At 50.0% G+C, this 25,000-nt stretch overlaps 1 protein-coding gene across 1 annotated transcript in view; it reads left to right on the forward strand.

Moving 5' to 3' along the window:
* Positions 1-1,058: 1,058 nt before the first annotated feature.
* LOC311121871 (ubiquitin-like modifier-activating enzyme 6) overlaps positions 1,059-25,000 on the forward strand; it is a 28,318-nt gene continuing 4,376 nt past the window's right edge. Inside the window, 15 exon segments of the mRNA XM_084196309.1 lie at positions 1,059-1,280; positions 1,814-1,908; positions 2,994-3,022; positions 3,335-3,429; positions 5,618-5,729; positions 5,864-5,944; positions 8,825-8,947; positions 9,026-9,149; positions 10,086-10,189; positions 12,769-12,831; positions 12,939-13,015; positions 19,024-19,090; positions 19,713-19,856; positions 20,677-20,744; positions 20,829-20,907. Of these exon segments, the coding sequence (XP_084052435.1) occupies positions 1,093-1,280; positions 1,814-1,908; positions 2,994-3,022; positions 3,335-3,429; positions 5,618-5,729; positions 5,864-5,944; positions 8,825-8,947; positions 9,026-9,149; positions 10,086-10,189; positions 12,769-12,831; positions 12,939-13,015; positions 19,024-19,090; positions 19,713-19,856; positions 20,677-20,744; positions 20,829-20,907 (1,449 nt within the window). The 5' untranslated portion in view covers positions 1,059-1,092.

The raw sequence follows: 25,000 nt of genomic DNA on the forward strand, positions 1-25,000 counted from the left end.
CCTCGACATTGGACAGCTAGTATCATAATAGAGTGGATTGTGCTGTAGCTATTTCTGCAGATAAGGACAAGCCCAGATGACAGCACATTATTATCTAAGATAGCACGTCATTACATTTATGTCATTTAGCAGACGCTCTTATCCAGAGCGACTTACAGTTAAGTGAGTGCATACATTTTCATACTGGGGCCCCCCCCGTGGGAATCGAACCCACAACCCTGGCGTTGCAAACGCCATGCTCTACCAACTGAGCTACATCCCTGCCGGCCATTCCCTCCCCTACCCTGGACGACGCTGGGCCAATTGTGCGCCGCCCCATGGGTCTCCCGGCCGCGGCCGCCTGCGACAGAGCCTGGATTCGAACCAGGATCTCTAGTGGCACAGCCTTAGACCACTGCGCCACTCGGGAGACTCGTCATCAGATATTACAGAGACATAACTAGCTAAGATGAATTCTATAATAATGTTATTCCTTTTATCACAACTGTAAGGACAGAGCAGTGTCCTTTTAATCCTGGTTCTGGAGACCCACCCACAGGGCGTGCAGGCTTTTGTTACAGCCCAGCACTAACACACCTGATAAACACAAATGGGTGCGTCCCAATAATATGTCCTTTCTTGTGAAGTGTGCATTCGTTCGCTACTTTCCACAAACTCCCTCTGAAAGGAGTGGATTGGTGGAGGAGAGAGAGAGCCAGAGGGAGTTTCTTATACCAGTCATTTACATTCAAAGCAGTGATTTGGGAATTGAACAAGTGCAAACTCTGGGAGGAAGGAGAAATAATTGGGACATAGCCCCTGTGACCTCAAGACTAGCGTGGAGACCAGGGTTTCCCAAACTTGGCCCCTGGGGGCACGTTTCTGCCCCAGCACTCCCTTCTCTCCTCCATGACCTCTTTCTCTCTCTCTGTCTCTCTCTCTCTGTCTCTCTCTCTCTCTCTCTCTCTCTCACCTCCATGATCTCTCTCTATGTCTCTCTGTCTCTGTCTGTCTCTCTCTCTCTCTCTCTCACCTCCATGATCTCTCTCTCTCTATGTCTCTCTGTCTCTGTCTCTCTCTCTCTGTCTCTCTCTCTCTCTCTCTCTCACCTCCATGATCTCTCGCTCTCTCTCTATGTCTCTCTCTCTCTGTCTCTCTCTCTCTCTCTCTCTCTCTCTCTCTCTCTCTCTCTCTCTCTCTCTTTCTCTTTCTCTCCCAAGATCCAGTGCTCCTAGGACCAGTGAGTTTTCCCCTCCCAAGATGTCAGCTGACTCCATGGAGATTGATGACTCCCTGTACAGGTAAGTCCCCTGTATACCAAACTGCCGGTCTCACAATGCACAATTGTCACAGATCACTATTAAGTGGGTACAATTACATAGCAGTTATAGTTCTTACAAAACAAATTTTACGTGCCCACTGTCTCACAACAACATAATTTGATCTCTCCTCCCCTGCCCTCCCCTCCCCTTCCCTGCCTCCCCTCCCCTTCCCTGCCTCCCTGCCTCCCCCCCTCTTCCCTGCCCCCCTCTTCCCTGCCCCCCCCCCCACTCTCTCTCTCTCTCTCTCCCTCTCGCTCTCTCTCCCTCCCTAACCCCCCCTAACCCCCATCCTCCCTCTCTCCCTCTCTCTCCCCTCCCTCCCTCCCCTCTCCCTCCTCCTCCCCTCCCTCCCTCCCCTCTCCCTCCTCCTTCCCTCCCTCCCTCCCTCTCTCCCCTCCCTCTCTCCCCTCTCCCTCCTCCTTCCCTCCCTCCCTCCCTAACCCCCCTCCCCTCCCTCCCCTCTCCCTCCCCCTCCCTCCCTCCCTCCCTAACCCCCCCTCCCCTCCTTCCAGTCGTCAGAGGTATGTCCTGGGGGACAGTGCTATGCAGCAGATGGCTCAGTCTTCTGTCTTCCTCAGTGGAATGGGAGGACTGGGAGTGGAGATCGGTAGGTGACATAACCATGACATAGCATGACTTTACATGATATTAACATGACATAGCATGACATTATGTGACATTACATGACATTACATGACGGTACATGGCATTATTTACATTTTACATTGACATTAAGATAGCTAGGTGGGATCACAGGCATAGAAAGTACATGGGCAGGGACTCTGCTGTCTTAGCTTCAGGGGGAAGCTGGTTCCACCATTGGGGTGCCGGGACAGAGAAGAGCTTGGACTGGGCAGAGCGGGAGCTGGTTCCACCATTGGGGTGCCGGGACAGAGAAGAGCTTGGACTGGGCAGAGCGGGAGCTGGTTCCACCATTGGGGTGCCGGGACAGAGAAGAGCTTGGACTGGGCAGAGCGGGAGCTGGTTCCACCATTGGGGTGCCGGGACAGAGAAGAGCTTGGACTGGGCAGAGCGGGAGCTGGTTCCACCATTGGGGTGCCGGGACAGAGAAGAGCTTGGACTGGGCTGAGCGGGAGCTGGCCTCCCGTAGGGGTGGGAGGGCCAAGAGACCAGAGGTCACCAACCATGGTCTTGTAGTGGATGTGAGCTTCGACTGGAAGCCAGTGTAGTGTGCAGAGGAGAGGGGGGGGTGACATGAGAGAACTTGGGAAGGGTTGAACAGCAGGCAGGCTTCAGCATTCTGGATGAGTTGCAGGGGTTTGATGGCACAAGCGGGGAGCTTTCCTGTGTGAGGTAGGGTCGTACTCTACGGATGTTGTAGAGCATGAACCTGCAGGAGCGAGTCACGGTTCTTTGCACTCTGGGAGGGGTCGACATTGTGGAGTTGTCAACCATGATGGAGAGGCCTTTTGAGCGGGCAGGCCTTCCCCGGGAGGAAGAGCAGCTCCGTCTTGTCGAGGTTGGGCTTGAGGTGGTGGGCCAACATCCCAAGCTTAGATATCTGTCAGTCACCGCATGACGTTATGTGACATTACGTGACTGTACATGCCAGAACATGCCATTTTTAAGTGAAATTACATCGCATTTTAGTGAGTGTTTTACAGTATGTATCGTATACATGTATTTCCTGTCACATGACTGACGTTAGACATCTCTGCCCTGTTTTCACAGCGAAGAACATCGTGTTAGCAGGTGTGAAGGTGAGTGCGATTTTAGGCTACGTTCCAAACGGCACCCTATTCCCCAATGGGGGGGGCTCTGGTCAAAAGTAGTGCACTACGTAGGGAACAGGGTGCCATTTTGGGACACGTCCTTATTCTTTTATGATGATGTCGTTCAGCTACATTGTCATTGTCACCATGTTTCATAAAGAGTGAAATGGAATTTAAGCAGGGGGGGGACCTGGCTGTGTTGACGTGTGTGTGTGTGTGTGTGTGTGTGTGTGTGTGTGTGTGTGTGTGTGTGTGTGTGTGTGTTGACGTGTGTGTGTGTGTGTGTGTGTGTGTGTACAGGCCCTGACGCTGCATGACAGTAAGCGGTGTGAGACACGGGACCTGGGCTCCAACTTCTTCCTCAGACAGGACGATGTGCTGACTCGGAGGAACAGGTAAGACCAGTAATATCTATCTGCAGTTACTACAAGGGAACGGCCATCAGCATTACGTCGCTAAGACAGGACGATGTGCTGACTCGGAGGAACAGGTAAGACCAGTAATATCTATCTGCGGTTACTACAAGGGAACGGCCATCAGCATTACGTCGCTAAGACAGGACGATGTGCTGACTCGGAGGAACAGGTAAGACCAGTAATATCTATCTGCGGTTACTACAAGGGAACGACAGGACGATGTGCTGACTCGGAGGAACAGGTAAGACCAGTAATATCTATCTGCGGTTACTACAAGGGAACGGCCCATCAGCATTACGTCGCTAAGACAGGACGATGTGCTGACTCGGAGGAACAGGTAAGACCAGTAATATCTATCTGCGGTTACTACAAGGGAACGACAGGACGATGTGCTGACTCGGAGGAACAGGTAAGACCAGTAATATCTATCTGCGGTTACTACAAGGGAACGACCATCAGCATTACGTCGCTAAGACAGGACGATGTGCTGACTCGGAGGAACAGGTAAGACCAGTAATATCTATCTGCAGTTACTGCAAGGGAACGGCCATCAGCATTACGTCGCTAAGACAGGACGATGTGCTGACTCGGAGGAACAGGTAAGACCAGTAATATCTATCTGCAGTTACTGCAAGGGAACGGCCATCAGCATTACGTCGCTAAGACAGGACGATGTGCTGACTCGGAGGAACAGGTGAGACCAGTAATATCTATCTGCAGTTACTACAAGGGAACGACCATCAGCATTACGGCGCTACACAACATGCCCACTGTCTTTGGCAGCTGTAGTGTACTGTTCTGAGGCCAGGCTGCTTGTTGCGTCGTTAGCATTTGTGGCATCTCGGTAACACAGGAAACAGGAAACTAGGGGTCGGGAAACAATCCCTTTACTTTTCCAAAATACCCAGGTTTTCATTGTTTGAATTAGGTTTCATGGTTTGAATTGCTATTTATGTCTCTCTCTCTCTCTGTCTCGGTCTCTCTCTGTCTCTCTCTCTGTCTCTGTCTCTCTCTCTCTCTCTCAATTCAATTCAATGTAAGGGCTTTATTGGCATGGGAAACGTATGTTAACATTGCCAAAGCAAGTGAAGTAGATAGTAAACAAAAGTGAAATAAACAATAAATATTAACAGTAAACATTACACTCAGAAGTTTCAAAATAATAAAGATATTTCAAATGTCATATTATGTCTATATACAGTGTTGTAACAATGTGCAAATAGTTAAAGTACAAATGGGAAAATAAATAAACATAAATATGGGTTGTATTTACAATGGTGTTTGTTCTTCACTGGTTGCCCTTTTCTTGTGGCAACAGGTCACAAATCTTGCAGCTGTGATGGCACACTGTGGTATTTCACCCAATAGATATGGGAGTTTAACCAAATTGCATTTGTTTTCAAATTCTTTGTGGGTCTGTGTAATCTGAGGGAAATATGTGTCTCTAATATGGTCATACATTTGGCAGGAGGTTAGGAAGTGCAGCTCAGTTTCCACCTCATTTTGTGGGCAGTGTGCACATAGCCTGTCTTCTCTTGAGAGCCAGGTCTGCCTACAGCGGCCTTTCTCAATAGCAAGGCTATGCTCACTGAGTCTGTACATAGTCAAAGCTTTCCTTAAGTTTGGGTCAGTCACAGTGGTCAGGTATTCTGCCACTGTGTACTCTCTGTTTAGGGCCAAATAGCATTCTAGTTTGCTCTGTTTTTTGTTAATTCTTTCCATTGTGTCAAGTAATTATCTTTTTGTTTTCTCATGATTTGGTTGGGTCTAATTGTGTTGCTGTCCTGGGGCTGTGTGGGGTCTGTTTGTGTTTGTGAACAGAGCCCCAGGACAAGCTTACTTAGGGGACTCTTCTCCAGGTTCATCTCTCTGTAGGTGATGGCTTTGTTATGGAAGGTTTGGGAATCGCTTCCTTTTAGGTGGTTGTAGAATTTAACATCTCTTTTCTGGATTTTGATAACTAGAAGGGTATCGGCCTAATTCTGCTCTGCATGTATTATTTGGTGTTTTTGTCTCTCTCTCTCTCTCTGTCTCTCTCTGTCTCTGTCTCTCTGTCTCTCTGTCTCACTGTCTGTCTCTCTCTCTCTCTCTCTCTCTCTCTCTCTGTCTCTCTCTCTCCCTTCTTCCATCTTGTCTCCCACTCCTCTCATCCCCTTGTCTCCCCCAGGGTTGAGGCGGTCCATCCCAGGGTAGCAGAGTTGAACCCCTACGTCCACGTGGACACCTCCTCCTCCTCTCTAGACCTCTCCACTGACCTCAGCTTCCTCAACAGGTACCAGGTGAGGGACACGCACGTCTTGTAGATGAGTGATTGTGCCCAGTCACACTGTAATGTAGTGGATCTGGAACACCGTTGACTGTCCTTGTTGTGTTGATCGGGAACACTGTTGACTGTCCTTGTTGTGTTGCCCAGTGTGTGATCCTGACTGAGGCCAGACTGAGTATCCAGAAGAAAGTCAATGACTTCTGCCACTCCCATCAGCCTCCTATCAGGGTAAGACCTCTACATATAGAGACCCTCCTATCAGGATAAGACCTTTACATATAGAGACCCTCCTATCAGGATAAGACCTCTACATATAGAGACACTCCCATCAGCCTCCTATCAGGATAAGACCTCTACATATAGAGACCCTCCCATCAGCCTCCTATCAGGGTAAGACCTTTACATATAGAGACCCTCCTATCAGGGTAAGACCTTTACATATAGAGACCCTCCTATCAGGATAAGACCTCTACATATAGAGACCCTCCCATCAGCCTCCTATCAGGATAAGACCTTTACATATAGAGACCCTCCTATCAGGATAAGACCTCTACATATAGAGACCCTCCCATCAGCCTCCTATCAGGGTAAGACCTCTACATATAGAGACCCTCCTATCAGCCTCCTATCAGGGTAAGACCTTTACATATAGAGACCCTCCTATCAGGGTAAGACCTTTACATATAGAGACCCTCCTATCAGGATAAGACCTCTACATATAGAGACACTCCCATCAGCCTCCTATCAGGATAAGACCTCTACATATAGAGACCCTCCCATCAGCCTCCTATCAGGGTAAGACCTTTACATATAGAGACCCTCCTATCAGGGTAAGACCTTTACATATAGAGACCCTCCTATCAGGATAAGACCTCTACATATAGAGACCCTCCCATCAGCCTCCTATCAGGATAAGACCTTTACATATAGAGACCCTCCTATCAGGATAAGACCTCTACATATAGAGACCCTCCCATCAGCCTCCTATCAGGGTAAGACCTCTACATATAGAGACACTCCTATCAGGATAAGACCTCTACATATAGAGACACTCCTATCAGGATAAGACCTCTACATATAGAGACCCTCCTATCAGGATAAGACCTCTACATATAGAGACACTCCCATCAGGATAAGACCTCTACATATAGAGACCCTCCTATCAGGATAAGACCTCTACATATAGAGACCCTCCTATCAGGATAAGACCTCTACATATAGAGACCCTCCTATCAGGATAAGACCTCTACATATAGAGACACTCCCATCAGCCTCCTATCAGGATAAGACCTCTACATATAGAGACCCTCCTATCAGGATAAGACCTCTACATATAGAGACCCTCCTATCAGGATAAGACCTCTACATATAGAGACCCTCCTATCAGGATAAGACCTCTACATATAGAGACCCTCCTATCAGGATAAGACCTCTACATATAGAGACACTCCCATCAGCCTCCTATCAGGATAAGACCTCTACATATAGAGACACTCCCATCAGCCTCCTATCAGGATAAGACCTCTACATATAGAGACCCTCCTATCAGGATAAGACCTCTACATATAGAGACCCTCCCATCAGGATAAGACCTCTACATATAGAGACCCTCCTATCAGGATAAGACCTCTACATATAGAGACCCTCCTATCAGGATAAGACCTCTACATATAGAGACCCTCCTATCAGGATAAGACCTCTACATATAGAGACACTCCCATCAGCCTCCTATCAGGATAAGACCTCTACATATAGAGACCCTCCTATCAGGATAAGACCTCTACATATAGAGACACTCCCATCAGGATAAGACCTCTACATATAGAGACACTCCTATCAGGATAAGACCTCTACATATAGAGACACTCCTATCAGGATAAGACCTCTACATATAGAGACACTCCTATCAGGATAAGACCTCTACATATAGAGACCCTCCCATCAGCCTCCTATCAGGGTAAGACCTTTACATATAGAGACCCTCCTATCAGGGTAAGACCTTTACATATAGAGACCCTCCTATCAGGATAAGACCTCTACATATAGAGACCCTCCCATCAGCCTCCTATCAGGATAAGACCTTTACATATAGAGACCCTCCTATCAGGATAAGACCTCTACATATAGAGACCCTCCCATCAGCCTCCTATCAGGATAAGACCTCTACATATAGAGACCCTCCTATCAGGATAAGACCTCTACATATAGAGACCCTCCTATCAGGATAAGACCTCTACATATAGAGACCCTCCTATCAGGATAAGACCTCTACATATAGAGACCCTCCTATCAGGATAAGACCTCTACATATAGAGACACTCCTATCAGGATAAGACCTCTACATATAGAGACACTCCTATCAGGATAAGACCTCTACATATAGAGACCCTCCTATCAGGATAAGACCTCTACATATAGAGACACTCCTATCAGGATAAGACCTCTACATATAGAGACCCTCCCATCAGCCTCCTATCAGGATAAGACCTCTACATATAGAGACCCTCCTATCAGGATAAGACCTCTACATATAGAGACCCTCCTATCAGGATAAGACCTCTACATATAGAGACCCTCCTATCAGGATAAGACCTCTACATATAGAGACCCTCCTATCAGGATAAGACCTCTACATATAGAGACCCTCCTATCAGGATAAGACCTCTACATATAGAGACCCTCCCATCAGCCTCCTATCAGGATAAGACCTCTACATATAGAGACCCTCCTATCAGGATAAGACCTCTACATATAGAGACCCTCCTATCAGGATAAGACCTCTACATATAGAGACCCTCCTATCAGGATAAGACCTCTACATATAGAGACCCTCCTATCAGGATAAGACCTCTACATATAGAGACACTACACTCTAGGGTGCGTCCCAATAACCTCTCTCCTGAAGTGTACACTCGTTCACTACTCCTCAGAAAATGTAAAAGCACCATTGGATTGGTGTAGGGGGAGTTTCCATAGACCAATCATGTCCTTTCAAATCCATGAAGGGAATGTAACAAGCGCGTCCTTCAGGAGAAAGGAGAGATGATTGGTCTGCAGCCTCGTTCCCCCCCGGGGGACTAAAATCATGTTGTCCCTGTTTCCTCGTAGTTCATTGGATGTGATGCCTTCGGGATCTGTGTGAGAGTGTTCTGTGACTTCGGGGAGCGGTTTGAGGTGTCTGACGCCACGGGAGAGGAAGCCAAGGAGATCTTTATCCAGAACATCACACAGGTACACAGGTACACACACACACACACACACACACACACCCTCCTCTCTGACCTCTAACCTCTAACCTTTGACCTGTAGGGTAACCCAGGGGTGGTAACCTGTATGGACAGCAGGACCCACGGCCTCCAGACTGGACAGAGTGTTCTCTTCAGAGAGGTCAACGGCATGGACACACTCAACGGCACCGCACGACAGGTCACAGGTACTGATATGACAGGCTTATGACAGGTCACAGGTACTGATATGACAGTCTTGTCACAGGTACTGATACGACAGGCTTATGACAGGTCACAGGTACTGATACGACAGTCTTATGACAGGTCACAGGTACTGATACGACAGTCTTATGACAGGTGACAGGTACTGATACGACAGTCTTATGACAGGTCACAGGTACTGATACGACAGGCTTATGACAGGTCACAGGTACTGATACGACAGTCTTATGACAGGTCACAGGTACTGATACGACAGGCTTATGACAGGTCACAGGTACTGATACGACAGTCTTATGACAGGTCACAGTTACTGATATGACAGTCTTATGACAGGTCACAGCTACTGATACGACAGTCTTATGACAGGTCACAGGTACTGATATGACAGTCTTATGACAGGTCACAGGTACTGATACGACAGTCTTATGACAGGTCACAGGTACTGATACGACAGGCTTATGACAGGTCACAGCTACTGATACGACAGTCTTATGACAGGTCACAGGTACTGATACGACAGTCTTATGACAGGTCACAGGTACTGATACGACAGGCTTATGACAGGTCACAGGTACTGATACGACAGGCTTATGACAGGTCACAGGTACTGATACGACAGTCTTATGACAGGTCACAGGTACTGATACGACAGTCTTATGACAGGTCACAGGTACTGATACGACAGTCTTATGACAGGTCACAGGTACTGATACGACTGTCTTATGACAGGTCACAGGTACTGATACGACAGTCTTATGACAGGTCACAGGTACTGATACAACAGTCTTAAGACAGGTCACAGGTACTGATATGACAGTCTTATGACAGGTCACAGGTACTGATACGACAGTCTTAAGACAGGTCACAGGTAGGAGAGACAGAGCGAGTTGGATTATTGTTGATAATAATGTGTGTGTCAGTTCTCTCCCCCCACAGCTTCACCATAGGGGACACGTCGTGGCTGCAGCCCTATGCACACGGAGGCTTCTTCCTGCTGGTCAAAACCCCTAGAACATACAGCTTCGTAAGTACACAACCACAACCACAACCACAACCGTTACACAACCACAACCGCAACACTACCACAACCACAACCGCAACACAACCGTTACACAACCACAACCCCAACCGTTACACAACCCCAACCGTTACACAACCACAACACAACCGTTACACAACCACAACCGTTACACAACCACAACCGCAACACTACCACAACCACAACCGCAACACAACCGTTACACAACCACAACCCCAACCGTTACACAACCACAACCCCAACCGTTACACAACCGTTACACAACCGCAACACAACCGTAACACAACCGCAACACAACCACAACACAACCGCAACACAACACAACCACAACACAACTGTTACACAACCGCAACACAACACAACCGCAACACAATTGTTACACAACCGCAACACAACACAACCGCAACACAATTGTTACACAACCACAACACAACCACAACCACAACACAACCGTTACACAACCACAACACAACCGTTACACAACCACAACCGCAACACAACCACAACCGCAACACAACCGTTACACAACCACAACACAACCGCAACCGCAACACAACCGTTACACAACCACAACCGTTACACAACCACAACCGCAACACAACCGTTACACAACCACAACCGCAACACAACCACAACACAACCGTTACACAACCACAACTGCAACACAACCACACCACAACACAACATTCATAAATGACATAACACTTTTAAAGCTTTACACTTAAAGGAAAATGCCATATTTTGGTACAAAAATGTATTAGTCCACTGTCGATACAGTCCCAAAATGTTTTGCCTGTCAGCAATCAAGTTTTCAAGATCTAGTTTCCAGAACGCATCATACTGTGTCGCTTTCTGTAGTTTGAAAAATCTATATGTTGAAAAGTTGCTTGCTGATTGTTTTGGGGCCGTATCAACAGTGGACTAATGAAATGCATACCAAAAGACAGTTTGGAGTGGTCTTTTCCTTAAATGTCTGTGTCCGTGTGTCTCCATGTGTGTCCGTGTGTCTCCATGTGTCCGTGTCTCCGTGTGTCTCCGTGTGTCTCCGTGTGTCCGTGTGTCTCCGTGTGTCTCCGTGTGTCCCCGTGTGTCTCCGTGTGTCCGTGTCTCCGTGTGTCTCCATGTGTGTCCGTGTGTCTCCATGTGTCCGTGTCTCCGTGTGTCTCCGTGTGTCTCCGTGTGTCTCCGTGTGTCTCCGTGTGTCTCCGTGTGTCTCCATGTGTCCGTGTGTCTCCGTGTGTCTCCGTGTCTCCGTGTCTCCGTGTGTCTCCGTGTGTCTCCGTGTGTCTCCGTGTGTCTCCGTGTGTCTCCGTGTCTCCGTGTGTCCGTGTGTCCGTGTGTCTCCGTGTGTCTCCGTGTCTCCGTGTGTCTCCGTGTCTCCGTGTGTCTCCGTGTGTCTCCGTGTGTCTCCGTGTGTCTCCGTGTGTCCGTGTGTCTCCGTGTGTCCGTGTGTCCGTGTGTCTCCGTGTGTCTCCGTGTCTCTGTGTGTCTCCGTGTGTCCGTGTGTCTCCATGTGTCTCCGTGTGTCTCCGTGTGTCTCCGTGTCTCCGTGTGTCTCCGTGTGTCTCCGTGTGTCTCCGTGTGTCTCCGTGTGTCTCCGTGTGTCTCCATGTGTGTCCGTGTGTCTCCATGTGTGTCCGTGTGTCTCCATGTGTCCGTGTCTCCGTGTGTCTCTGTGTGTCTCTGTGTGTCTCTGTGTGTCTCTGTGTGTCTCCGTGTGTCTCCATGTGTCTCCGTGTGTCTCTGTGTGTCTCCGTGTGTCTCCGTGTGTCTCCGTGTGTCTCCGTGTGTCTCCGTGTGTCCGTGTGTCTCCATGTGTCTCCGTGTGTCTCCGTGTGTCTCCGTGTGTCTCCGTGTGTCTCCGTGTGTCTCCGGGTGTCTCCGGGTGTCTCTGTGTGTCTCCATGTGTCTCCGTGTGTCCGTGTGTCTCCGTGTGTCTCCGTGTGTCTCCGGGTGTCTCCGTGTGTCTCCGTGTGTCTCTGTGTGTCTCCATGTGTCTCCGTGTGTCTCCGTGTGTCTCCGTGTGTCCGTGTGTCTCCGTGTGTCTCCGTGTGTCTCCATGTGTCCGTGTCTCCGTGTGTCTCTGTGTGTCTCTGTGTGTCTCTGTGTGTCTCTGTGTGTCTCCGTGTGTCTCCATGTGTCTCCGTGTGTCTCTGTGTGTCTCCGTGTGTCTCCATGTGTCTCCGTGTGTCTCTGTGTGTCTCCGTGTGTCTCCGTGTGTCTCCGTGTGTCTCTGTGTGTCTCCGTGTGTCTCCGTGTGTCCGTGTGTCTCCGTGTGTCTCCGTGTGTCTCCGTGTGTCTCCGTGTGTCTCCGTGTGTCTCCATGTGTCTCCGTGTGTCCGTGTGTCTCCGTGTGTCTCCGTGTGTCTCCGTGTGTCTCCGGGTGTCTCCGGGTGTCTCTGTGTGTCTCCATGTGTCTCCGTGTGTCTCCATGTGTCTCCGTGTGTCTCTGTGTGTCTCCATGTGTCTCCGTGTGTCTCTGTGTGTCTCCATGTGTCTCCGTGTGTCTCCGTGTGTCCGTGTGTCTCTGTGTCTCTGTGTCTCCGTGTGTCTGTGGTCTTCAGGAGACGATGGAGCAGCAGATGTGTGAGCCCCAGGTCCTGATCCCCGACTTTAGCAAACCAGAGGTGAGAGGTCGTAGGTCAGCTCCAGTGTGCTGTGTGTCTGCTCTGCTGTGTGTTAGAGCCGTCTCTGAGCAGTTTCCTGTTTTGTCCGTTGTGAATGTGTCCCTCAGGCCCCGCTGCAGATCCACGCCGCCATGCTGGCTCTAGATGCCTTCCAGGAGCAACACAATAGACTGCCCAACATCGGGTAACACAACCCCTAGTACCTCCCCCCTAGTCCCTAGTCCCTAGCCCCTCCCCCGTAGTCCCTACTCCCTAGCCCCTACTTCCTCTAAAGCTGGTTGGTCCCTAGCCTCTACTTCCTCTAAAGCTGGTTGGTCCCTAGCCTCTACTTCCTCTAAAGCTGGTTGGTCCCTAGCCCCTACTTCCTCTAAAGCTGGTTGGTCCCCTAGCCTCTACTTCCTCTAAAGCTGGTTGGTCCCCTAGCCTCTACTTCCTCTAAAGCTGGTTGGTCCCTAGTCTCTACTTCCTCTAAAGCTGGTTGGTCCCTAGCCTCTACTTCCTCTAAAGCTGGTTGGTCCCCTAGCCTCTACTTTTTCTAAAGCTGGTTGGTCCCTAGCCTCTACTACCTCTAAAGCTGGTTGGTCCCTAGCCCCTACTTCCTCTAAAGCTGGTTGGTCCCTAGCCTCTACTTCCTCTAAAGCCGGTTGGTCCCCTAGCCTCTACTTCCTCTAAAGCTGGTTGGTCCCCTAGCCTCTACTTCCTCTAAAGCTGGTTGGTCCCCTAGCCCCTACTTCCTCTAAAGCTGGTTGGTCCCTAGCCTCTACTTCCTCTAAAGCTGGTTGGTCCCTAGCCTCTACTTCCTCTAAAGCTGGTTGGTCCCTAGCCTCTACTTCCTCTAAAGCTGGTTGGTCCCTAGCCCCTACTTCCTCTAAAGCTGGTTGTTCCCAAGCCCCTACTTCCTCTAAAGCTGGTTGGTCCCTAGCCTCTACTTCCTCTAAAGCTGGTTGGTCCCTAGCCCCTACTTCCTCTAAAGCTGGTTGGTCCCTAGCCTCTACTTCATCTAAAGCTGATTGGTCCCTAGCCCCTACTTCCTCTAAAGCTGGTTGGCTCCTAGCCTCTACTTCCTCTAAAGCTGGTTGGTCTCCTAGCCTCTACTTCCTCTAAAGCTGGTTGGTCCCTAGCCTCTACTTCCTCTAAAGCTGGTTGGTCCCTAGCCCCTACTTCCTCTAAAGCTGGTTGATCCCTAGCCCCTACTTCCTCTAAAGCTGGTTGGTCCCCTAGTCTCTACTTCCTCTAAAGCTGGTTGGTCCCTAGCCCCTACTTCCTCTAAAGCTGGTTGGTCCCTAGCCTCTACTTCCTCTAAAGCTGGTTGGTCCCTAGCCCCTACTTCCTCTAAAGCTGGTTGGTCCCTAGCCTCTACTTCATCTAAAGCTGATTGGTCCCTAGCCCCTACTTCCTCTAAAGCTGGTTGGCTCCTAGCCTCTACTTCCTCTAAAGCTGGTTGGTCTCCTAGCCTCTACTTCCTCTAAAGCTGGTTGGTCCCTAGCCTCTACTTCCTCTAAAGCTGGTTGGTCCCTAGCCCCTACTTCCTCTAAAGCTGGTTGATCCCTAGCCCCTACTTCCTCTAAAGCTGGTTGGTCCCCTAGTCTCTACTTCCTCTAAAGCTGGTTGGTCCCTAGCCCCTACTTCCTCTAAAGCTGGTTGGTCCCTAACCTCTACTTCCTCTAAAGCTGGTTGGTCCCCTAGCCCCTACTTCCTCTAAAGCTGGTTGGTCCCTAGCCCCTACTTCCTCTAAAGCTGGTTGGTCCCTAGCCCCTACTTCCTCTAAAGCTGATTGGTCCCCTAGCCTCTACTTCCTCTAAAGCTGGTTGGTCTCTAGCCTCTACTTCCTCTAAAGCTGATTGGTCCCTAGCCTCTACTTCCTCTAAAGCTGGTTGGTCCCCTAGCCTCTACTTCCTCTAAAGCTGATTGGTCCCTTAGCCTCTACTTTCTCTAAAGCTGATTGGTCCCTAGCCTCTACTTTCTCTAAAGCTGGTTGGTCCCCTAGCCCCTACTTCCTCTAAAGCTGGTTGGTCCCTAGCCTCTACTTTCTCTAAAGCTGGTTGGTCCCCTAGCCCCTACTTTCTCTAAAGCTGGTTGGTCCCCTAGCCCCTACTTCCTCTAAAGCTGGTTGGTCCCTAGCCTCTACTTCCTCTAAAGCTGGTTGGTCCCTAGCCCCTACTTCCTCTAAAGCTGGTTGGTCCCTAGCCTCTACTTCCTCTAAAGCTGATTGGTCCCTAGCCCCTACTTCCTCTAAAGCTGGTTGGCTCCTAGCCTCTACTTCCTCTAAAGCTGGTTGGTCTCCTAGCCTCTACTTCCTCTAAAGCTGGTTGGTCCCTAGCCTCTACTTCCTCTAAAGCTGGTTGGTCCCTAGCCCCTACTTTCTCTAAAGCTGGTTGATCCCTAGCCCCTACTTCCTCTAAAGCTGGTTGGTCCCCTAGTCTCTACTTCCTCTAAAGCTGGTTGGTCCCTAGCCCCTACTTCCTCTAAAGCTGGTTGGTCCCTAACCTCTACTTCCTCTAAAGCTGGTTGGTCCCCTAGCCCCTACTTCCTCTAAAGCTGGTTGGTCCCTAGCCCCTACTTCCTCTAAAGCTGGTTGGTCCCTAGCTCCTACTTCCTCTAAAGCTGGTTGGTCCCTAGCCTCTACTTCCTCTAAAGCTGGTTGGTCCCTAGCCCCTACTTCCTCTAAAGCTGATTGGTCCCCTAGCCTCTACTTCCTCTAAAGCTGGTTGGTCCCTAGCCTCTACTTCCTCTAAAGCTGGTTGGTCTCTAGCCTCTACTTCCTCTAAAGCTGATTGGTCCCCTAGCCCCTACTTCCTCTAAAGCTGGTTGGTCCCTAGCCCCTACTTCCTCTAAAGCTGGTTGGTCCCTAGCTCCTACTTCCTCTAAAGCTGGTTGGTCCCTAGCCTCTACTTCCTCTAAAGCTGGTTGGTCCCTAGCCCCTACTTCCTCTAAAGCTGATTGGTCCCCTAGCCTCTACTTCCTCTAAAGCTGGTTGGTCCCTAGCCTCTACTTCCTCTAAAGCTGGTTGGTCTCTAGCCTCTACTTCCTCTAAAGCTGATTGGTCCCTAGCCTCTACTTCCTCTAAAGCTGGTTGGTCCCCTAGCCTCTACTTCCTCTAAAGCTGATTGGTCCCTTAGCCTCTACTTTCTCTAAAGCTGATTGGTCCCTAGCCTCTACTTTCTCTAAAGCTGGTTGGTCCCCTAGCCCCTACTTCCTCTAAAGCTGGTTGGTCCCTAGCCTCTACTTTCTCTAAAGCTGGTTGGTCCCCTAGCCCCTACTTTCTCTAAAGCTGGTTGGTCCCTAGCCTCTACTTTCTCTAAAGCTGGTTGGTCCCTAGCCTCTACTTTCTCTAAAGCTGGTTGGTCCCCTAGCCCCTACTTCCTCTAAAGCTGGTTGGTCCCTAGCCCCTACTTCCTCTAAAGCTGGTTGGTCCCTAGCCCCTACTTCTCTAAAGCTGGTTGGTCCCCTAGCCCCTACTTCCTCTAAAGCTGGTTGGTCCCTAGCCCCTACTTCCTCTAAAGCTGATTGGTCCCCTAGCCTCTACTTCCTCTAAAGCTGGTTGGTCCCTAGCCTCTACTTCCTCTAAAGCTGGTTGGTCTCTAGCCTCTACTTCCTCTAAAGCTGATTGGTCCCTAGCCTCTACTTCCTCTAAAGCTGGTTGGTCCCCTAGCCTCTACTTCCTCTAAAGCTGATTGGTCCCTTAGCCTCTACTTTCTCTAAAGCTGATTGGTCCCTAGCCTCTACTTTCTCTAAAGCTGGTTGGTCCCCTAGCCCCTACTTCCTCTAAAGCTGGTTGGTCCATAGCCTCTACTTTCTCTAAAGCTGGTTGGTCCCCTAGCCCCTACTTTCTCTAAAGCTGGTTGGTCCCTAGCCTCTACTTTCTCTAAAGCTGGTTGGTCCCTAGCCTCTACTTTCTCTAAAGCTGGTTGGTCCCCTAGCCCCTACTTCCTCTAAAGCTGGTTGGTCCCTAGCCTCTACTTTCTCTAAAGCTGGTTGGTCCCCTAGCCCCTACTTCCTCTAAAGCTGGTTGGTCCCTAGCCTCTACTTTCTCTAAAGCTGATTGGTCCCTAGCCTCTACTTTCTCTAAAGCTGGTTGGTCCCCTAGCCCCTACTTCCTCTAAAGCTGGTTGGTCCCTAGCCTCTACTTCCTCTAAAGCTGGTTGGTCCCTAGCCTCTTCTTCCTCTAAAGCTGGTTGGTCCCTAGCCTCTACTTCCTCTAAAGCTGGTTGGTCTCCTAGCCTCTACTTCCTCTAAAGCTGGTTGGTCCCTAGCCCCTACTTCCTCTAAAGCTGGTTGGTCCCTAGCCCCTACTTCCTCTAAAGCTGATTGGTCCCTAGCCTCTACTTCCTCTAAAGCTGGTTGGTCCCTAGCCCCTACTTCCTCTAAAGCTGGTTGGTCCCTAGCCCCTACTTCCTCTAAAGCTGATTGGTCCCTAGCCCCTACTTCCTCTAAAGCTGGTTGGTCCCCTAGCCCCTACTTTCTCTAAAGCTGGTTGGTCCCTAGCCTCTACTTTCTCTAAAGCTGGTTGGTCCCTAGCCTCTACTTTCTCTAAAGCTGGTTGGTCCCCTAGCCCCTACTTCCTCTAAAGCTGGTTGGTCCCTAGCCTCTACTTCCTCTAAAGCTGGTTGGTCCCTAGCCCCTACTTCCTCTAAAGCTGGTTGGTCCCTAGCCTCTACTTCCTCTAAAGCTGATTGGTCCCTAGCCCCTACTTCCTCTAAAGCTGGTTGGCTCCTAGCCTCTACTTCCTCTAAAGCTGGTTGGTCTCCTAGCCTCTACTTCCTCTAAAGCTGGTTGGTCCCTAGCCTCTACTTCCTATAAAGCTGGTTGGTCCCTAGCCCCTACTTTCTCTAAAGCTGGTTGGTCCCTAGCCCCTACTTCCTCTAAAGCTGATTGGTCCCCTAGCCTCTACTTCCTCTAAAGCTGGTTGGTCCCTAGCCTCTACTTCCTCTAAAGCTGGTTGGTCTCTAGCCTCTACTTCCTCTAAAGCTGATTGGTCCCTAGCCTCTACTTCCTCTAAAGCTGGTTGGTCCCCTAGCCTCTACTTCCTCTAAAGCTGATTGGTCCCTTAGCCTCTACTTTCTCTAAAGCTGATTGGTCCCTAGCCTCTACTTTCTCTAAAGCTGGTTGGTCCCCTAGCCCCTACTTCCTCTAAAGCTGGTTGGTCCCCTAGCCTCTACTTTCTCTAAAGCTGGTTGGTCCCCTAGCCCCTACTTTCTCTAAAGCTGGTTGGTCCCTAGCCTCTACTTTCTCTAAAGCTGGTTGGTCCCTAGCCTCTACTTTCTCTAAAGCTGGTTGGTCCCCTAGCCCCTACTTCCTCTAAAGCTGGTTGGTCCCTAGCCTCTACTTTCTCTGAAGCTGGTTGGTCCCCTAGCCCCTACTTCCTCTAAAGCTGGTTGGTCCCTAGCCCCTACTTCCTCTAAAGCTGGTTGGTCCCTAGCCTCTACTTTCTCTAAAGCTGATTGGTCCCTAGCCTCTACTTTCTCTAAAGCTGGTTGGTCCCCTAGCCCCTACTTCCTCTAAAGCTGGTTGGTCCCTAGCCTCTACTTCCTCTAAAGCTGGTTGGTCCCTAGCCTCTTCTTCCTCTAAAGCTGGTTGGTCCCTAGCCTCTACTTCCTCTAAAGCTGGTTGGTCTCCTAGCCTCTACTTCCTCTAAAGCTGGTTGGTCCCTAGCCCCTACTTCCTCTAAAGCTGGTTGGTCCCTAGCCCCTACTTCCTCTAAAGCTGATTGGTCCCTAGCCTCTACTTCCTCTAAAGCTGGTTGGTCCCTAGCCCCTACTTCCTCTAAAGCTGGTTGGTCCCTAGCCCCTACTTCCTCTAAAGCTGATTGGTCCCTAGCCCCTACTTCCTCTAAAGCTGGTTGGTCCCTAGCCCCTACTTCCTCTAAAGCTGGTTGGTCCCTAGCCCCTACTTCCTCTAAAGCTGGTTGGTCCCTAGCCCCTACTTCCTTTAAAGCTGGTTGGTCCCTAGCCCCTACTTCCTCTAAAGCTGATTGGTCCCTAGCCCCTACTTTCTCTAAAGCTGGTTGGTCCCTAGCCCCTACTTCCTCTAAAGCTGATTGGTCCCCTAGACTCTACTTCCTCTAAAGCTGTTTGGTCCCTAGCCCCTACTTCCTCTAAAGCTGATTGGTCCCCTAGACTCTACTTCCTCTAAAGCTGTTTGGTCCCTAGCCCCTACTTCCTCTAAAGCTGGTTGTGATTGTTGTTTTCTCAGGTGCTGTCAGGATGCGGAGGTTCTGGTCAAACTAACAGAGGAAGTCAACCACACCTTGACAAACAGAGTGAGTGTTTCATCTACACACACACACTGTTGCACGTATGTGCGCACCCACACTCACACTCGTGACACTCCCTCCCGTCCTCTCTCTCTCCCCTCTCCCCTCCCGTCCTTTCTCTCTCCCCTCCCGTCCTCTCCCTCTCCCCTCTCCCCTCTCTTCCCTCTCTCTCTCTCCCCTCTCCCCTCTCTCTCCCCTCTCTCTCTCCCCTCCCGTCCTCTCTCTCTCCCCTCCCGTCCTCTCTCTCTCCTCTCCCCTCTCCCCTCTCTCCTCTCTCTCTCCCCTCCCGTCCTCTCCTCTCCCCTCCCGTCCTCTCTCTCTCCCCTCTCTCCTCTCTCTCCCCTCTCCCCTCTCCCTCTCCCCTCTCTCCTCTCTCCTCTCCCTCTCTCCTCTCCCTCTCTCCTCTCCCTCTCCCCTCTCCCCTCTTCCCTCTCCCCTCTTCCCTCTCTCCTCGCTCTCTCCCCTCTCCCCTCTCTCCTCTCTCTCTCCCCTCCCGTCCTCTCTCTCTCCCCTCTCCCCTCTCTCTCTCCTCTTCCCTCTCTCTCTCCCCTCTCCCCTCTCTCTCCCCTCTCCCCTCCCGTCCTCTCTCTCCCCTCTCCCCTTTCTCTCCCCTCTCTCCTCTCTCCAGGCTCCAGTGAATAGTGAGTTGGTGCGTTGTCTCTCCAGAACGGCGCAGGGTTCTCTCCCTCCGTTGGCTGCGGCGGTGGGAGGCATGGCCAGTCAGGAGGTTCTCAAAGCCCTCACGGGGAAGTTTGCCCCGCTACAGCAATGGGTAGGTCAACCTACTGCTATCCACCTCAGACTGATCAATACATCTGATTGGTTGGGTGGGTTATTTCTTTTTCTGGTGTTAGAATTGTAATACTGTAGTATTTATTTCTGTCTTCCTCTCTCTCTCTCTCTCCTTCCTCTCTCCTCTCTCTCTCTCCTTCCTCTCTCTCTCTCCTCTCTCTCTCTCTCCTTCCTCTCTCTCTCTCTCTCTCTCCTTCCACCTCTCTCCTCTCTCTCTCTCTCCTTCCACCTCTCTCCTCTCTCTCTCTCTCTCCTTCCTCTCTCTCTCTCTCCTTCCTCTCTCTCTCTCCTCTCTCTCTCTCTCCTTCCTCTCTCTCTCTCTCTCCTTCCTCTCTCTCTCCTTCCTCTCTCCTCTCTCTCTCTCTCTCTCTCTCTCTCCTTCCTCTTTCTCCTCTCTCTCTCTCTCCTTCCTCTTTCTCCTCTCTCTCTCTCCTTCCTCTTTCTCCTCTCTCTCTCCTTCCTCTCTCCTCTCTCTCTGTCTCTCTCTCTCTCTCTCCCCTCTCCCCTCCCGTCCTCTCCCTCTCCCCTCTTCCCTCTCTCTCCCCCCTCTCCCCCCTCTCTCCTCTCTCTCTCGCTCTCTCTCTCTCTCTCTCTCTCTCCTTCCTCTCTCCTCTCTCTCTCTCTCTCTCTCTCCTTCCTCTCTCCTCTCTCTCTCGCTCTCTCTCTCTCCTTCCTCTCTCCTCTCTCCTCTCCTCGCTCTCGCTCTCCTTCCTCTCTCCTCTCTCCTCTCCTCTCTCTCTCTCGCTCTCTCTCTCTCTCTCTGTCTCGCTCTCTCTCTCTCTCTATCTCTCTCTCCCTAGTTCTATCTAGATGCCATAGAGGTAGTGAAACCACTACAGTCTCTATCTGCAGAGGAGTTTAGCCCCAGGTAAAACACACACACACACACACACACACAAAGAACACGACAAAGAATCTGAAACACATAAAGATACATATGTTGTGTGTGTAGGGGTGATCGGTACGACGGGCTGAGGGCCTGCATCGGGGAGACCATGTGCCTGGAACTCCACAAGCTGAGAGTCTTTATGGTGAGAACCCACACTGTCTCAACCCACTACTGTCTCAACCCACTACTGTCTCAACCCACTACTGTCTCAACCCACTACTGTCACAACCCACTACTGTCTCAACCCACTACTGTCTCAACCCACTACTGTCTCAACCCACTACTGTCTCAACCCACTACTGTCTCAACCCACTACTGTCTCAACCCACTACTGTCTCAACCCACTACGATCACAACCCACTACTGTCTCAACCCACTACTGTCTCAACCCACTACTGTCTCAACCCACTACTGTCTCAACCCACTACTGTCTCAACCCACTACTGTCACAACCCACTACTGTCTCAACCCACTACTGTCTCAACCCACTACTGTCTCAACCCACTACTGTATCAACCCACTACTGTCTCAACCCACTACTGTCTCAACCCACTACTGTATCAACCCACTACTGTCACAACCCACTACTGTCTCAACCCACTACTGTCTCAACCCACTACTGTCTCAACCCACTACTGTCTCAACCCACTACTGTCACAACCCACTACTGTCACAACCCACTACTGTCACAACCCACTACTGTCACAACCCACTACTGTCTCAACCCACTACTGTCTCAACCCACTACTGTCTCAACCCACATGTATCAGTACACACACTGTATGAGAACACACACTGATACAGGGGTCCCCAAACCTTTTTGGCCTTCGTCCCCCATTTTGATATCAGAACATGTGACCCCACCATGTAAATACAAGTGTTGCTTTGATGGTCCCAAATCAGTGTGCCGGAATTTGGACAGTTTATCTGAAGGAGGGATGGTTTGAAGGGGCTGATGGTGTAGTTGATGACAGTTTAGCTGAAGGAGGGATGGTTTGAAGGGGCTGATGGTGTAGTTGATGACAGTTTAGCTGAAGGAGGGATGGTTTGAAGGGGCTGATGGTGTAGTTGATGACAGTTTAGCTGAAGGAGGGATGGTTTGAAGGGGCTGATGGTGTAGTTGATGACAGTTTAGCTGAAGGAGGGATGGTTTGAAGGGGCTGATGGTGTAGTTGATGACAGTTTATCTGAAGGAGGGATGGTTTGAAGGGGCTGATGGTGTAGTTGATGACAGTTTAGCTGAAGGAGGGATGGTTTGAAGGGGCTGATGGTGTAGTTGATGACAGTTTATCTGAAGGAGGGATGGTTTGAAGGGGCTGATGGTGTAGTTGATGACAGTTTATCTGAAGGAGGGATGGTTTGAAGGGGCTGATGGTGTAGTTGATGACAGTTTATCTGAAGGAGGGATGGTTTGAAGGGGCTGATGGTGTAGTTGATGACAGTTTATCTGAAGGAGGGATGGTTTGAAGGGGCTGATGGTGTAGTTGATGACAGTTTAGCTGAAGGAGGGATGGTTTGAAGGGGCTGATGGTGTAGTTGATGACAGTTTATCTGAAGGAGGGATGGTTTGAAGGGGCTGATGGTGTAGTTGATGACAGTTTAGCTGAAGGAGGGATGGTTTGAAGGGGCTGATGGTGTAGTTGATGACAGTTTATCTGAAGGAGGGATGGTTTGAAGGGGCTGATGGTGTAGTTGATGACAGTTTATCTGAAGGAGGGATGGTTTGAAGGGGCTGATGGTGTAGTTGATGACAGTTTAGCTGAAGGAGGGATGGTTTGAAGGGGCTGATGGTGTAGTTGATGACAGTTTAGCTGAAGGAGGGATGGTTTGAAGGGGCTGATGGTGTAGTTGATGACAGTTTAGCTGAAGGAGGGATGGTTTGAAGGGGCTGATGGTGTAGTTGATGACAGTTTAGCTGAAGGAGGGATGGTTTGAAGGGGCTGATGGTGTAGTTGATGACAGTTTATCTGAAGGAGGGATGGTTTGAAGGGGCTGATGGTGTAGTTGATGACAGTTTATCTGAAGGAGGGATGGTTTGAAGGGGCTGATGGTGTAGTTGATGACAGTTTAGCTGAAGGAGGGATGGTTTGAAGGGGCTGATGGTGTAGTTGATGACAGTTTAGCTGAAGGAGGGATGGTTTGAAGGGGCTGATGGTGTAGTTGATGACAGTTTATCTGAAGGAGGGATGGTTTGAAGGGGCTGATGGTGTAGTTGATGACAGTTTATCTGAAGGAGGGATGGTTTGAAGGGGCTGATGGTGTAGTTGATGACAGTTTAGCTGAAGGAGGGATGGTTTGAAGGGGCTGATGGTGTAGTTGATGACAGTTTATCTGAAGGAGGGATGGTTTGAAGGGGCTGATGGTGTAGTTGATGACAGTTTATCTGAAGGAGGGATGGTTTGAAGGGGCTGATGGTGTAGTTGATGACAGTTTATCTGAAGGAGGGATGGTTTGAAGGGGCTGATGGTGTAGTTGATGACAGTTTATCTGAAGGAGGGATGGTTTGAAGGGGCTGATGGTGTAGTTGATGACAGTTTAGCTGAAGGAGGGATGGTTTGAAGGGGCTGATGGTGTAGTTGATGACAGTTTAGCTGAAGGAGGGATGGTTTGAAGGGGCTGATGGTGTAGTTGATGACAGTTTAGCTGAAGGAGGGATGGTTTGAAGGGGCTGATGGTGTAGTTGATGACAGTTTAGCTGAAGGAGGGATGGTTTGAAGGGGCTGATGGTGTAGTTGATGACAGTTTATCTGAAGGAGGGATGGTTTGAAGGGGCTGATGGTGTAGTTGATGACAGTTTATCTGAAGGAGGGATGGTTTGAAGGGGCTGATGGTGTAGTTGATGACAGTTTAGCTGAAGGAGGGATGGTTTGAAGGGGCTGATGGTGTAGTTGATGACAGTTTAGCTGAAGGAGGGATGGTTTGAAGGGGCTGATGGTGTAGTTGATGACAGTTTATCTGAAGGAGGGATGGTTTGAAGGGGCTGATGGTGTAGTTAATGACAGTTTAGCTGAAGGAGGGATGGTTTGAAGGGGCTGATGGTGTAGTTGATGACAGTTTAGCTGAAGGAGGGATGGTTTGAAGGGGCTGATGGTGTAGTTGATGACAGTTTAGCTGAAGGAGGGATGGTTTGAAGGGGCTGATGGTGTAGTTGATGACAGTTTAGCTGAAGGAGGGATGGTTTGAAGGGGCTGATGGTGTAGTTGATGACAGTTTATCTGAAGGAGGGGTGGTTTGAAGGGGCTGATGGTGTAGTTGATGACAGTTTAGCTGAAGGAGGGATGGTTTGAAGGGGCTGATGGTGTAGTTGATGACAGTTTAGCTGAAGGAGGGATGGTTTGAAGGGGCTGATGGTGTAGTTGATGACAGTTTAGCTGAAGGAGGGATGGTTTGAAGGGGCTGATGGTGTAGTTGATGACAGTTTATCTGAAGGAGGGATGGTTTGAAGGGGCTGATGGTGTAGTTGATGACAGTTTAGCTGAAGGAGGGATGGTTTGAAGGGGCTGATGGTGTAGTTGATGACAGTTTAGCTGAAGGGGGGATGGTTTGAAGGGGCTGATGGTGTAGTTGATGACAGTTTATCTGAAGGAGGGATGGTTTGAAGGGGCTGATGGTGTAGTTGATGACAGTTTAGCTGAAGGGGGGATGGTTTGAAGGGGCTGATGGTGTAGTTGATGACAGTTTAGCTGAAGGAGGGATGGTTTGAAGGGGCTGGTGGTGTAGTTGATGACAGTTTAGCTGAAGGAGGGATGGTTTGAAGGGGTTGATGGTGTAGTTGGTGACAGTTTAACTGAAGGAGGGATGGTTTGAAGGGGCTGATGGTGTAGTTGATGACAGTTTAGCTGAAGGAGGGATGGTTTGAAGGGGCTGATGGTGTAGTTGATGACAGTTTAGCTGAAGGAGGGATGGTTTGAAGGGGCTGATGGTGTAGTTGGTGACAGTTTAGCTGAAGGAGGGATGGTTTGAAGGGGCTGATGGTGTAGTTGATGACAGTTTATCTGAAGGAGGGATGGTTTGAAGGGGCTGATGGTGTAGTTGATGACAGTTTATCTGAAGGAGGGATGGTTTGAAGGGGCTGATGGTGTAGTTGATGACAGTTTATCTGAAGGAGGGATGGTTTGAAGGGGCTGATGGTGTAGTTGATGACAGTTTAGCTGAAGGAGGGATGGTTTGAAGGGGCTGATGGTGTAGTTGATGACAGTTTAGCTGAAGGAGGGATGGTTTGAAGGGGCTGATGG

This window comes from Coregonus lavaretus, assembly GCF_964263955.1.
Source record: "Coregonus lavaretus genome assembly, contig: HAP1_SCAFFOLD_6857, whole genome shotgun sequence".
Lineage (NCBI taxonomy): Eukaryota > Metazoa > Chordata > Actinopteri > Salmoniformes > Salmonidae > Coregonus > Coregonus lavaretus.